Source organism: Ctenopharyngodon idella, chromosome 19, assembly GCF_019924925.1.
Source record: "Ctenopharyngodon idella isolate HZGC_01 chromosome 19, HZGC01, whole genome shotgun sequence".
Taxonomy (NCBI): Eukaryota; Metazoa; Chordata; class Actinopteri; order Cypriniformes; family Xenocyprididae; genus Ctenopharyngodon; species Ctenopharyngodon idella.
The window spans coordinates 9,284,296-9,297,260 of record NC_067238.1 but is presented as its reverse complement, the minus strand read 5'-3'; the positions used below and the strand labels follow the sequence as shown (position 1 = coordinate 9,297,260).

The 12,965-nt window shown below is 36.2% G+C and overlaps 2 protein-coding genes across 5 annotated transcripts; one reads left to right on the top strand and one right to left on the bottom strand.

Moving 5' to 3' along the window:
• Positions 1 to 1,474: 1,474 nt before the first annotated feature.
• nutf2l (nuclear transport factor 2, like) lies at positions 1,475 to 3,366 on the bottom strand. 2 transcript variants are annotated; one of them, XM_051873233.1, is made up of 5 exons: positions 3,250 to 3,366; positions 2,928 to 3,089; positions 2,677 to 2,748; positions 2,492 to 2,590; positions 1,475 to 1,823 (listed from the first exon to the last, which is right to left on the bottom strand). In XM_051873233.1, exons 2-5 carry the CDS (start codon positions 3,024 to 3,026, stop codon positions 1,707 to 1,709), a joined length of 387 nt encoding a protein of 128 aa, XP_051729193.1. In that variant the 5' UTR covers positions 3,027 to 3,089; positions 3,250 to 3,366; the 3' UTR covers positions 1,475 to 1,706. The 2 variants fall into 2 exon arrangements, with proteins under 2 accessions (XP_051729193.1, XP_051729192.1); XM_051873232.1 differs by having other exon boundaries at positions 3,220 to 3,334.
• A 1,175-nt stretch (positions 3,367 to 4,541) lies between these two features.
• ngly1 (N-glycanase 1) lies at positions 4,542 to 12,848 on the top strand. 3 transcript variants are annotated; one of them, XM_051873226.1, is made up of 11 exons: positions 4,542 to 5,068; positions 5,319 to 5,454; positions 7,102 to 7,341; positions 7,533 to 7,695; positions 8,081 to 8,300; positions 9,295 to 9,416; positions 10,180 to 10,436; positions 10,540 to 10,716; positions 10,855 to 11,043; positions 11,816 to 11,993; positions 12,136 to 12,848. In XM_051873226.1, the coding sequence occupies exons 1-11, from the start codon at positions 4,968 to 4,970 to the stop codon at positions 12,309 to 12,311; spliced, it is 1,959 nt and encodes a 652-aa protein (XP_051729186.1). In that variant the 5' UTR covers positions 4,542 to 4,967; the 3' UTR covers positions 12,312 to 12,848. The 3 variants fall into 3 exon arrangements, with proteins under 3 accessions (XP_051729186.1, XP_051729187.1, XP_051729188.1); XM_051873227.1 differs by having other exon boundaries at positions 4,545 to 5,068; positions 5,319 to 5,433; XM_051873228.1 differs by lacking the exon at positions 4,542 to 5,068 and adding an exon at positions 5,132 to 5,150 and having other exon boundaries at positions 5,319 to 5,433.
• Positions 12,849 to 12,965: the final 117 nt, after the last annotated feature.

The following is a 12,965-nucleotide window of genomic DNA, read 5'->3' as shown; positions in this document are numbered from 1 at the left end:
TTATGTTGTACGTGAAATAAATTTCATGTTTAATGTTGAATTATTAATTATTTAAAATGATTAAACATTGTATAAAAAAATAACAAGTTACATTATTCTTATATAATTATGGACAGATTTGCATTAAAATGTTAAGCAAATTGTACTCACACACAACCCTCATGACACCGGCATTTGCGTGGTGACAAATCAAAACGCCTCTGATTGGACATTGCATTCCTAAGCTCAACAGAAACGTGTGTGATTGGTTATAATGCTCAACACTCCAATTACGCATAAAAGAAAATGACTATAAATATGATGTAACATGAACAAATCTACTGTAAATGTAATGCTGCAATCTTCGTATTTATAGGTAACACTTCACATTACGGTTAGACTACCCCCCCCCACCCCCATCTTATTTTGATGTCCATCAGGGGGGATCAAGCCTTCATTAGGGGGGGTCAGATCAGCTACTTTGGTGTGTATTTGTTTTTGTTTTTTTTAATAATTCTGGCCTTATAAGGACCTGTTTTATATGTAAAATGTTTTCACAGACACTGTATTTTGTTTCTTCCTCTGACAGAAATGACAATAAACCTCTTCACTTGACTATACTGCATTGACCAATCAGCATGCAGTACCAGTCAAGAACTATTTGTTTTACATAACAAATATATTGATTATAACAGGTAGTTGTGCTCTGGTGGATAGACAATGTTTAACCTACAAAAACATTCCAGTTTTTTTTTTCCGCAATGGCAGAAATGTTTTCTTATGATTGTAAATGAATCTTTGAGGTAAAAATCATGACTGTACAAACTGACTGGGGCATCTGTTAACAATGTTCTTCTACTAGTTTTAAAGGAACACTCCACTTTTTTTGAAAATAGGCTCATTTTCCAACTCCCCTAGAGTTAAACAGTTGAGTTTTACCATTTTCGATTCCATTCAGCTGATCTCCGGGTCTGGCGGTACCACTTTTAGCATAGCTTAGCATAGTTCATTGAATCTGATTAGACCGTTAGCATCTCGCTCAAAAATGACCAAAGAGTTTAGATATTTTTCCTATTTAAAACTTGACACTTCTGTAGTTACATCGTGTACTAAGACCGACGGAAAATTAAGAGTTGCGATTTTCTAAGCCGATATGGCTAGGAACTATACTGTCATTCCGGCGTAACAATCAAGGAACATTGCTGCCATACCATGGGATGGTCATTTTTGAACGAGATGCTAACAGTCTAATCAGATTCAATTAACTATGCTAAGCTATGCTAAAAGTAGTACCGCCAGATCCAGAGATCGGCTGAATGGATTCGAAAAAACAGTAAAACTCAACTGTTTAACTCTAGGGGAGTTGGAAAATGAGCCTATTTTCAAAAAATGACCTTGATTGTTTCAATAATGTAAAATCTGTTTATTATTTAGATGATCATAAATCAGGATCCAATATGTTTTACCAAAACATTACAACACAATTTTTCAAAGATGGATTATACGAACAGGAAATTTATTATCAAAAGTTATTTTCACACAGTGCATGCCACAACATACAAATTACGATTATTATAATCAGTTGTTTTTAACATGTCTTTTTCTAATCTGGAGATGATCATGGAACTTCAAGATCTTTGGCAAAGTAAGATGAAACCAGTTCAGAATGTGAAATGTGTAACCATACTCCGGATACAAAAGTTGCATGGACTGTAAATACTACAAAACTATGCTCCAAAGTTATGAAGAGCTAATCGGAACATGTCGTTGGTGCAGACCCATTTGTTATCTACATTCTTCAGCAAGAAGACCTGCTGAAAGCCCATGACTTGGTCCTGATCAGCCTATAAAAACACACAAAAACAATATCAATGTTCATGATTTTTTACAGCCTACATTGTAAGATATTTATAATAATAAGTAACCATTTATAATTACAGAAGCTTGTTTCTGCCACTAAATAAAAAGTTAAAAACGTAATTGCAACTTTTTATCTCATAATTCTGGATTTTATTGTTGGAATTGCGAGTTTATATAATTCTAAAGGAAGTCAGAATTGCTATATTTTTTTCCTCGCAACTTATATCTCACAATTATAAGAAAAAAGTTTTAAACTCGGATTTGCGAGAAATCCAAGTCAAAATTAATCGATTTTTTTCTTGCATCTGCAAGTTTATATCTCACAATTTTGACTGTAATTCTCATAATTCTAAGTTTATAATGCACAATTCTGGCTTTTTTCTCAGAATTGAGATATAAACTCTATAATATTGTGAGAAAAAATTGCTAGAAAAAACAAGTCAGAACTGTGAGATAAAAAAGTGGCAATTATGTTTTTTTTTTATTAAACAAACTTCTATATAATATCAATGGTTTTGAAAGGTATCAATATGTGCCATTTTCTTTAAACAAAAATGCATAAATCTACCAATTAATCTCAATTTTGACAGACAAACAGTTGTCTGATGAAACAGAACTGTTTTAATAAATGCAATCTATCATCACATCTTACTTTGAGCTGGCCCATGACCATACTCATGACACAGCTATCTGGAGTGGGGTGATGGTCCTGAGCGGTGATGCTGTGCTGAATGGTCTGAAAGGGAAGGCTCTGCAGATAGGAACATTGTGTTAAACTTAGTCAGGAAGACAACTGTGCATATGACTGTGATGACAGGAGTAAATAAGGTAACTTACATTTAATTTGGTCATGATTGCAGCTTTCCCTTGAAATCCCTCCCCTTCCCATGTCAAACAGGAAGCATCGGTCTAGAAGAGAAAAAAAAATGTATATCATAATCAGGCATACAAGCATAGAATTTAGGTATATAATAACAGCTGAAACACAAAAATCATGGATGAATACAAAATAATACTGCTATCTTAACACTCATCATGCGAGATAATGAAGTTCATTGACAGTCATTTACTCGCAATAATTCACTTACATACAGGTCGGCGAGCTTCACGCGGTCTGTATCAAACTGCTGATAATAGTGTTGCACGAATCCAGTGCCGATTTGCTCCCACATCGGTTTTTCTGCCATTGTTTTGTATTGTATGAAAGCTCCTGCGCAAGTTTGAACAGACAATTCCACGTGTAGCTGAAGCTGCAAACAAACACTGAAAATGAGCTGTTTGATAAAGTTAAACGAAAGTATAGCAATATATAAGATAGTGATTTTTAGATAACATCGTGTTTAAAACATTATTGCTGTAGATATTATTTTTCAAACTTACAAAGACCACCTCAATGTGATGGCACGCTACCTGGGCTGAATAACTTCGCGCCTTATTGGCCGGAACAAGAAGCAGCTCAAAGTAGTGAAAGAGTTACCGGCAGATCTGAGATCAGCTTTTAGCAGAGCAGATGAATCAGAGGAATTCAGATGTTGGGAAACTGGATTCATTTTTCGGTCTTATAAAATAAATGCAGAACTGACACTTTGACCAGAATTTTTGGAATTACAACATAAAAAATTAACATAAAAAATAGACATTTGTTTATACATAATTTTGTTTAGCATAAATTATGAAAAAATAAAGTATAAATTATGTGTGAACAAAAGTACAATAAGAATTAAAAACAGGGAAAATACTTCACTTATTTATCAATATCATAGTGATATTAAGATAATAATATTATGACAAAAAATAGTAAAACATTAAAATATTTAAAGAATATATAAATAGAGAAATATACTCTAAGATATTCAGCTGTGCAGCATGAAAAAGTGCTTGCGCAAATAATTAAACAGGTATGTATAATATAATAATTAAACAGGTATCTTGTGCATGAGCAAAAGAATGATGGATTGGGTAGGAAATGAATAAAAATACATGTATATGGGTAACCTACTGAACAGACATGAATGAATATGTACAAGAATTAATAAAACATTTTCCATTTCCAAACTGGAAGAAAATGTCTGGAGCCAGACCTACTTTTATGTGTAGCCAACTCCCCTAATAATATTAGCTATATCAATATTTTATGCATTTTTTAAACATTTATTTAAAAATATATATATTTTTATAGTAATATATTATTCAATTATTATAATAATTGTATAATATATGATATTTTAAATCCTGTGAAATATACAGCTTATCTTGTGTTTTGGTGTAAAATTATCATTTCAAGCACAATGTGCCAAGAGTAAATTATCATTGTAATAAAAAAAAAAAAAAAAAAAAAAAAAAAAAAAAAAAATACAGGACAAATTTGTTGAAGAATTGGTTTATTTGATTTGTAAGGACTTTTAAAAGACTTTTATCATGCCATAATTTCTGAAGTCGCTATGGGATCGCCTGTCCATCTATGATTGCATGCAGACGATTCAGTTGTGCCAAAACGTGCACTTAAAAAATATGTTTAAAGACATTTTGTTTATTTTATAGTTATATGAAAAATTAAACAACAAGGCAACATATCAGACAATATTTTTTTTAAGAAAATATCAACCAGGCGCATAAAGGACAGCTATAACTTCGCAACAATCATTGACAGGGTTGCCAAGTCCGCTGTTTTCCTGCGGATTTGGGCTACTTTTAAATTGTTGCCACGGGTTGATTTTTTCCTCCCGTGGGTAAAGATTTGACATATTGCATAAATTATATTTGACTGAAATGCTTGTATTGAAATTTTTTATATTCTACCAATGATAAAACTGCTAGATGTTAAGTTTTGTGAAGGAGGGCCACTGGTGGGGAGCCTTTAATCTGTTTAATCTGATCACTACGATATAGTGGTTTTCAATTTACATAACAGTGACTGTAAAATATTTATTTTAGGTATGGGAATGGCATATTTTGAGTTTTGATGTTTGGGATACGGTCATTGGGCTACTTTTGGGCTACTTTTAATTGGCCATTGGGATAATTATGTTACGCACTTCCGACCTGGCCTGGCAACCCTTCAGTAGAAGTCGGTTACGTCTTCTCTCGCGGATGTACTTACTGTAATTGTAGAAGTTAAATGTAAAACCATGTCTGGGTCTCAAGGAGTCACTGCTTTTTGCGAAAATCCTACCGAGGTGTTTTTGGATGTTTCTAAATTGCTTATTACATACGCGGACAACATTCTTAGGTAAGTGAAGTGTTTCGGAGACACTCCAGAGTGCCGGGTGGAATGTTGTTATGCTTGATCACTGGAAATGACAGTCTCTTCTGTATGTATGTTGTCCATATAGGACAGTGTGTCCAATTATCTTTTTCTTTTTTTTTTTAATTCCTTGTTCTACATCCACCATATTGTATTCGACATCTAAGCTACAAATTATTTCTATCGCTGGACTTTTTCCGTTTCTAGTTTGATCTTGTGCATGTGTGTTTTGTAGGAACCCAAATGAGGATAAATACAGATCAATCCGTATTGGAAACCCAACATTCTCCACCAAGCTTCTGCCTGTCAAAGGAGCAGTTGAATGTCTCTTTGAGATGGGATTTGAAGAGGTTGGTGTTGGTGATATACAGGTGCATCTCAATAAATTAGAATGTCGTGGAAAAGTTTATTTATTACAATAATTCAACTCAAATTGTGGAACTCGTGTATTAAATAACTTCAGTGCACACAGACTGAAGTACTTTAAGTCTTTGGTTCTTTTAATTGTGATGATTTAGGCTCACATTTAACAAAAACCCACCAATTCACTATCTCAATAAATTAGAATACTTCATAAGCTCAATAAAAAAAATAAAAAAAAATATTTTAAACAGAAATGTCAGGCTTGTGAAAAGTATGTTCATTTCTATGCACTCAATACTTGGTTGGGCCTCCTTTTGCATTAATTACTGCATCAATGCGGCGTGGCAAGGAGGCAATCAGCCTGTGGCACTGCTCAGGTGTAATGGAAGCCCAGGTTGCTCTGATAGCGGCCTTCAGGTCATCTGCATTGTTGTGTGTCTCTCATCTTCCTCTTGACAATACCCCATAGATTCTCTATGGGGTTCAGGTCTGGTGAGTTTGATGGCCAGTCAAGCACAGTAACACCATGGTCATTGAACCAGCTTTTGGTACCTTTGGCAGTGTGGGCAGGTGCCAAATCCTGCTGGAAAATGAAATCAGCATCTCCATAAAGCTTGTCAGCAGAAGGAAGCATGACGTGCTCTAAAATTTACTGGTAGATGGCTGCGTTGACTGTGGACTTCAGAAAACACAGTGGACCAACACCAGCAGATGACATAGCAGCCCAAATCATCACTGACTGTGGAAACTTAACACTGGACTTCAAGCAACATGGTTTCTGTGCCTCTCCACTCTTCCTCCAGACTCTGGGACCTTGATTTCCAAATGAAATGCAAAATTTACTTTCATCTGAAAAGAGGACTTTGGACCACTGAGCAACAGTCCAGTTCTTTTTCTCCTTAGCCCAGGTAAGACGCTTCTGACATTGTCTTTGGTTCAGAAGTGGCTTGGTACGTGGAATGTGACAGTTGTAGCCCATTTCCTGAAGACGTCTGTGTGTGGTGGCTCTTGATGCACTGACTCCAGCTTCAGTCCACTCCTTTTGAAGCTCTCCTAAGTTCTTAAATCGGCTTCGCCTGACAATCTTCTCAAGCCTGCGGTCATTCCTTTCACTTGTACACCTTTTCCTACCACACTTTTTCCTTCCAGTCAACTTTCCATGAATATGCTTTGGCACAGCACTCTGCGAACAGCCAGCTCTTTCAGCAATGACCCTCTGTGGCTTACCCTCACTGTAGAGGGTCTTGATGATCGTCTTCTGGACAACTGTCAAGTCAGCAGACTTCCCCATGACTGCTGTTGGGATTACTGACCTAAACCCAGTATTTATACCCTGAGAATGGTAATTTAATAGAACTTGAAATTAAATATTCTAATAATTTGAGATACTGATTTTTTGATTTTGATGAGCAGCAAGCTGTAATCATCAAAATGAAAACAAAAAAGTCTGGAAATATTTTACTTTATGTCTAATAAATCGAGAATATATTTAAGTTTTACTTTTTGAATTAAATTACAGAAAAAAAAAAAAAACATTTTTATTATTTTCTAATTTATTGAGATGCACTTGTATATGTAAAAGCATATATAGTTACCTTTTTAGTTTCAAAGCATGATCACATGTTTGATTTGCTATTTGTATGTGTCCCCGTTAGGCTGAAACCCACTTGGTGTTTCCGAAGTCAGCATCTGTGGAGAGGTTGAGGCAGGTGCGGGAGACAATTGCCGCTGAGAGAGACCAGAGGCTTGGTACGAGCAAAGCTGCATCCAACCCACAAAGTGCCAGAGTTCCTCCAAATCCTGCCCCACCACCACCACTACCCTCCTCTTCTTCTGCAGGCCCTGCGTCTGCCACTGCTGTCCCTACGCCTGCACCAGCTTCTATACCTTTCACTGTGAGTTTTTTTTTCTTCCTACTTCTTAGTTTTCATTTTGTAGGTTTAGAGTCCTATTTGCATGTTTTCTTTTAAGGATGATATCAAACTTTCTGCACTACCAAATAAAACAGAAAAATTAATAACTAAATGGTTTGAAGACTTGCATCCTTTGCATTTTCAGTCATTTCACCTTATTCTTTGTGTATTAGTCGAGCAGCGTGACATTCTTTAGGACTGTACAATCAAACTTCCAACATGTGATGATATACGAGAGCCCTGAACTGCAGCAGAAGGCTCTGAACTGCATACCTCATGAACTGCTCAGGTCCAGGGCTAAAGAACGGCTGAAACAAGCCAAGGATGCAGATCCAGGTTAGCAAGACATGATATCACCACTCCGAATTAACGCATATACTCGTAATATAAAATTTGATTCATTTACATTTAATTCACTTTTCATGACGTTGGTTCAACTTTGTTTTTTGAACTGGAAGAACGAAACGGCTCCAAAAAGGAAAAAACAACCTCTTCACTCTTAGTAATAAACATAATGAGTACTATTGTTATATTCATTGATGTGCAACCTGTAAAAATGTGTTTTAGGATTTCATGACCCTTGAAACAATATTTCTCATTTAAATGTTTTATGCAAAGACATTTTGAAAAATGTTTAAACTGATTTATACTTGTATGAAATGAAGACTCCAGTCCAGATTATCACAAGTTGACTCATGTTTGTGTTGTATTCTACTCTCAGCATGTAGTCTAGATGAGGAGGACATGTTAGTTCTAGACCTGTTGCAGTGGTTCAAAGGGGACTTCTTTTCCTGGGTGGACAATCTGCCATGTAGCCGGTGTAGGGGTACAACCCAGCCTTCTGGATCCCTCACCCCCTCAAGTGATGACCTACGCTGGGATGCAGGCCGTGTAGAGAACCACTACTGTCACACCTGCCAACTCTCCACTAGATTTCCAAGGTACATCTGCTTTTCATTCTCATCAGTAAAGTTACACTGTTAATGATACTGAAGGTCTAGTATCTTGCATTCAATTTTATGCAGCAATTTTATTCTATATTCTCCATGTTTAATAAATAAGCAAAGAGGGAAAGCTCACCCGAAATTGACTCATGTCCTGAAACCTGTATGACATTCTTTGCTCTGTGGAACACAAAATTATATATTTTTATGTTTATGCTGCAAACAACAAAATGATATAGTGACCAGGGGTTGTTAAAGAGTTAGTTCACCCAAAAATGAAAATTCTGTCATTAATTACTCACCCTCATGATGTTCCAAACCTGTAAGACTTTTGTACACCTTCGGAACACAAATGAAGGTCTTTTTAATGAAATCTGAGAGCTTTTATGTCCCTCCATTGACAGCCTACGCAACTACCACTTTCAAGCCCCAGAAATGTAGTAAAGACATCGTTAAAGTTATCCATGTGACGCAATCTATGAAGCGACGCAAGTGCTTTGTTTGTGGGAAAAAAAGCATAATTTACCACTTCATTTACAAAATATTAATCTCCAACGTGCGTTTCACGAGAACACCACGACGCATGCATGTTGTGTTGACGTGAGAGCAGACACTGTTGTATTTGTGTAGGCTGTCAATCGAGGGACAGAAAGCTCTCAGATTTCATTAAAAGATCTTCATTTGTGTTCCAAAGATGAACGAAAGTCTTACAGGTTTGGAACGGCAGAAATTAATGACAGAATTTTCATTTTTGTGTGATCTAGCCCTTTAGGCTTAAAAAAAGACACTATAAAACTACCACAAAACTACTCTATATGAATCTGTTCACTGTTAAAATAGTCATACGATAGGTTACTGTGAGGAACAGACCAAAATTCACTAAAAATCCTCCTCTCCACCACATTGACCACTTTTATGGTGTTTTGGTTGGTAAAAGAGCAATGTTATTCATGTCATAATTCCAAATTCACATTACTTTTCCTTTCCGCAGGTACAATAACCCAGAGAAGCTTTTGGAGACCAGGAGAGGGCGCTGTGGGGAATGGGCCAACTGTTTTACGCTGCTCTGCCGAGCCTTAGGCCTTGATGCCAGATATATCTGGGACAGCACAGGTAGAAATCTTACAGCATTAAGGCCCTGATATACTCCCAGTGAAGTTCTTTTTTGTTATTAGCTTAGGGGTAAAAAGAAATTCGACACACCTTTGCAGGCATGTGCAGCAACATTCTGTGCTGGAAGCGTCGTTTAGATGAGTGTGTAAATCTGTGCTGCACGCTTTCCTCTCAATAACAAAATAAACGCATAACAAAAAGCGACAGTGACAAAGCAGCAGTTAAGAAAGCATCCGATCATATTAGCAACGTATATTTGCACCGGCTCTGAAGTTCACTTCAGTCAAGTCACGTTAATTTGTATAGCACTTTTATACAATAGATTGCTTTGAAGCAAGCAGTTTACAGTATTAAACATGAAACAGTGTCAGTGTTGCTTTCATTTAGAATTACAACTTTTATAGTACATCAGTTTGTACTATGAAGTGGCTGTTTATGTTTTTACTTGCGTCTGACCTTTATGGAATGAACAATAGAAATTAACCAGAGAACATTTCCATGTCTAAAAAGGCGGAGCCTCAGAGCCACACTTATCTATTGCATAATCGCCATGGACCACTGGTAGTTGTTTACCAGCTGGAGCCAACTTTTGCTTTTGCAAGCTATTTCGAAATCCCAAAACAAACTCCAAATGAACTTTGTTTTGGCCTGATATGTTTGAAATGATGTCACACCAGTATTTCACTTGAAGTATATCGGGCCTTTACTGTACCACAATGATATCGTATTGGAATAGATACATAAAGTTTTGCCCTGCTTTCAGATCACGTGTGGACGGAGGTGTATTCTCACTCACAGCATCGCTGGCTACACTGTGACCCTTGTGAGAACACATGCGATAAACCCCTCCTGTATGAAGTCGGCTGGGGGAAGAAACTCTCCTACATCTTGGCGTTCTCTAAGGACCAGGTTGTGGATGTGACGTGGAGGTACTCCTGTAAACACCCAGAGGTCCTTTCCAGACGCACACAGGTTCAGGAGACATGGCTGCTTCATACGATTAACACACTCAACGCTACGGTACGTTTCTCATTTTCATGTCCTCATCCAAAGTACAGCTCCTTTCATCATTGCCTCGAAAAAATGTATCTGACTGTCACTCTATACCACTCCATACCTGTAGAGGCAGCAGTCTCTAGGAGAAGAGAGGAAGAAGCAGCTGTTGCAAAGACTGCTGGTGGAGCTGGTAGAGTTTATTTCTCCCAAGACCCCTGCATCTGGAGAGTTGGGTGGTCGTGTCTCAGGATCTCTGGCTTGGAGGGCAGCTCGAGGGGAGACTGGTATGAGCGACTCTAAAGGGGTGAGATGCTTAACTGTAACCCAGTGTTTCATTACTGGTTATTACATTGGAGTGATTTAAATATATGTGTGTGTGTATATATGTGTGTGTGTATGTTTATATATAATTAACTTACTTTTTATGTATGTTTCCTCCCAGAATGCACAGGAATGTGTCTTCATTCCTTCAGAATCTGAGAAGCAAAACAAGTTCTTTCACATTTGCTACAATATGACCAAAGACTGTTACTTCAGAGTGAGCAATGGCCAAGAGACTATCCCAGGATGGCAGAAAGGTGCTTGGAGGACAGAAAATATGTTCCGGAAAGAGGAGCATGACTGGCAGATGGTTTGTTTCTTTTAACGGTTTCTTTTTTGAATATGAAGGAAAATTCCTTTGTTATTTAACCAACATTACTGATATATCTATTTTTCTATCTAATTTTACTCATTTTAATGTAATCATTTGATATTAAATTTTATTTCTTCATTGTTTATCATGATTTTTATTTATTTATATTTCATATTTGTTTTTAATATTGTTTAATATGATACGTGGTGGTATCATTTGTTTAATTGTATACTCTTTATTTTCAATAAATAAATACATTCGAAAAATTTGGCAAAGTAATATAGATTTATTATACAGTACCATTCAAAAGTTTAATTTTTGAAATGTTTTTGAAAGAAGTCTTTTATGCTTGCTCACCAAGACTGCATTTATCTTATCAAAAATACAGTAAAACTGTAATATTGTGAAATATTACAAATCATATATTAGAAAATGGTTTTGCTGCTTAATATTTTTGTAGAAACCATGATACAGTTTTTCAGGATTCTTTGATGAATAGAAAGTTAAATGCGTAGAAATTTTTTGTAACATTGTCTTTACTGTCACTTTTGATCAATTTAATACATCACCCCAGACTTTTAAATGGTAGTGTAAAGGCCATTACATTTAAAATAATGATCGACTTATCGTACCGGCCAGAAATACAGTATCGTTGCATTCCTAATTGTTGGCCATTCTATCATATTAGCCATTGTCCTAAAGAACACATTTACTTGTGTTTAAATGCAGCTGTTTTAAATATTTTACTTTGCTGGTTCTATGATTGTAGGTGTATTTGGCTAGAACAGAGGGTTCTCCCTTAGGAAAAATAAGCTGGAAATTTAACTGCGCTCCAGTAGGGATGAAGATCAAGTCCACTTCAGTCCGAGCCTTCAGCCAGACCTTCCATTCAGGCAGCGTGCGTTGGAGTTTACGTTCCGCCGAGACCACCATAGAGTTCCCTGGAGGTATCAGTCTCACTGCTTGATGCATCAGCTCTGTGCTTTGTGTATTAGGTTGTGCTTCAAAAACTAAAATGGTTTTTAAATGTAACATGATTGCCACCAATTAAGCTTGATTATAATATTAGTAATCGGTTTGTTTTCACAGATGGTGAACTGCACTCCTCTTCAAGTCTGTCCGGAGGCAAAGAGCTGATTGTGGAGGCGGAACTCACAGGAGGAGAGGGTGAAGTGTCATGGCAACACGCTCAGCTCTTCAGACAGAGTTTAAAAGACACAGAGAAAGTTTTATTTGAAATGTTGGTTGAAATGGAAGAGTCTTGATGAGAGATAAGCATGTACATATCTCTTTCAAGTACGCATTTGAAGTACTGAAGAAATGTTTTATCAAAAGTTTTTAGGTTCCTTTTAAATGCAACCCACTAATAAGGGCACTAGCGTGTTTTCTTTTAAAGCCCTGCTTAAGTCTTATCTGCATGTCTTACTGTACACCATTTTATGGATGTTTTATTTGTTGTTTACTAGCCAGAAATATTTTACTGTGAATTACTCTGGCTAGCTGGTTGGTCCTGCAAATTGAACTATTTTATTGTAATATGTCAAATAAATGTCAAATCGATTAATCAAACATAAAAGTTTGTGTTTATACACACACGTATATTATGTAAACAAACTTTTATGTTAGATGCGCTTAATCAATTTGGAAATGTATAGTTTGGCATTGTTCTTGCATAAGTTTTAATTTTTTTTGAGTTTCATGCATCACTGTTGTGCATTTTAAAAGACTGTACATCATCCTTTCCTGTTCATAAGTGTAATGATATGACCTTAAAATCATACATTAAATTATTTCATTCTTCAGTTGTGTGTAAAATCTTTACTACACTATATTTAGACTGCCACTGTAGTCACATTAACTGTAACTTTAAATGTCTTAAGTACCTTTCTGGGCATTTGAAAGTGTTAATTATCTTCCTG

Bases quoted from the DNA above. Each gene is read 5' to 3' on its own strand.
- nutf2l (XM_051873233.1), bottom strand. From the start codon at position 3,026: ATGGCAGAAAAACCGATGTGGGAGCAAATCGGCACTGGATTCGTGCAA. The intron at 2,749-2,927 runs GTAAGTGAATTA...TTTCTCTTCTAG, and splicing joins TGAAGCTCGCCGACCTGTAT to ACCGATGCTTCCTGTTTGAC. The intron at 2,591-2,676 runs GTAAGTTACCTT...TCCTATCTGCAG, and splicing joins CAATCATGACCAAATTAAAT to AGCCTTCCCTTTCAGACCAT.
- ngly1 (XM_051873226.1), top strand. From the start codon at position 4,968: ATGTCTGGGTCTCAAGGAGTCACTGCTTTTTGCGAAAATCCTACCGAG. The intron at 10,437-10,539 runs GTACGTTTCTCA...CCATACCTGTAG, and splicing joins TTAACACACTCAACGCTACG to AGGCAGCAGTCTCTAGGAGA. The intron at 11,044-11,815 runs GTTTGTTTCTTT...CTATGATTGTAG, and splicing joins AGGAGCATGACTGGCAGATG to GTGTATTTGGCTAGAACAGA.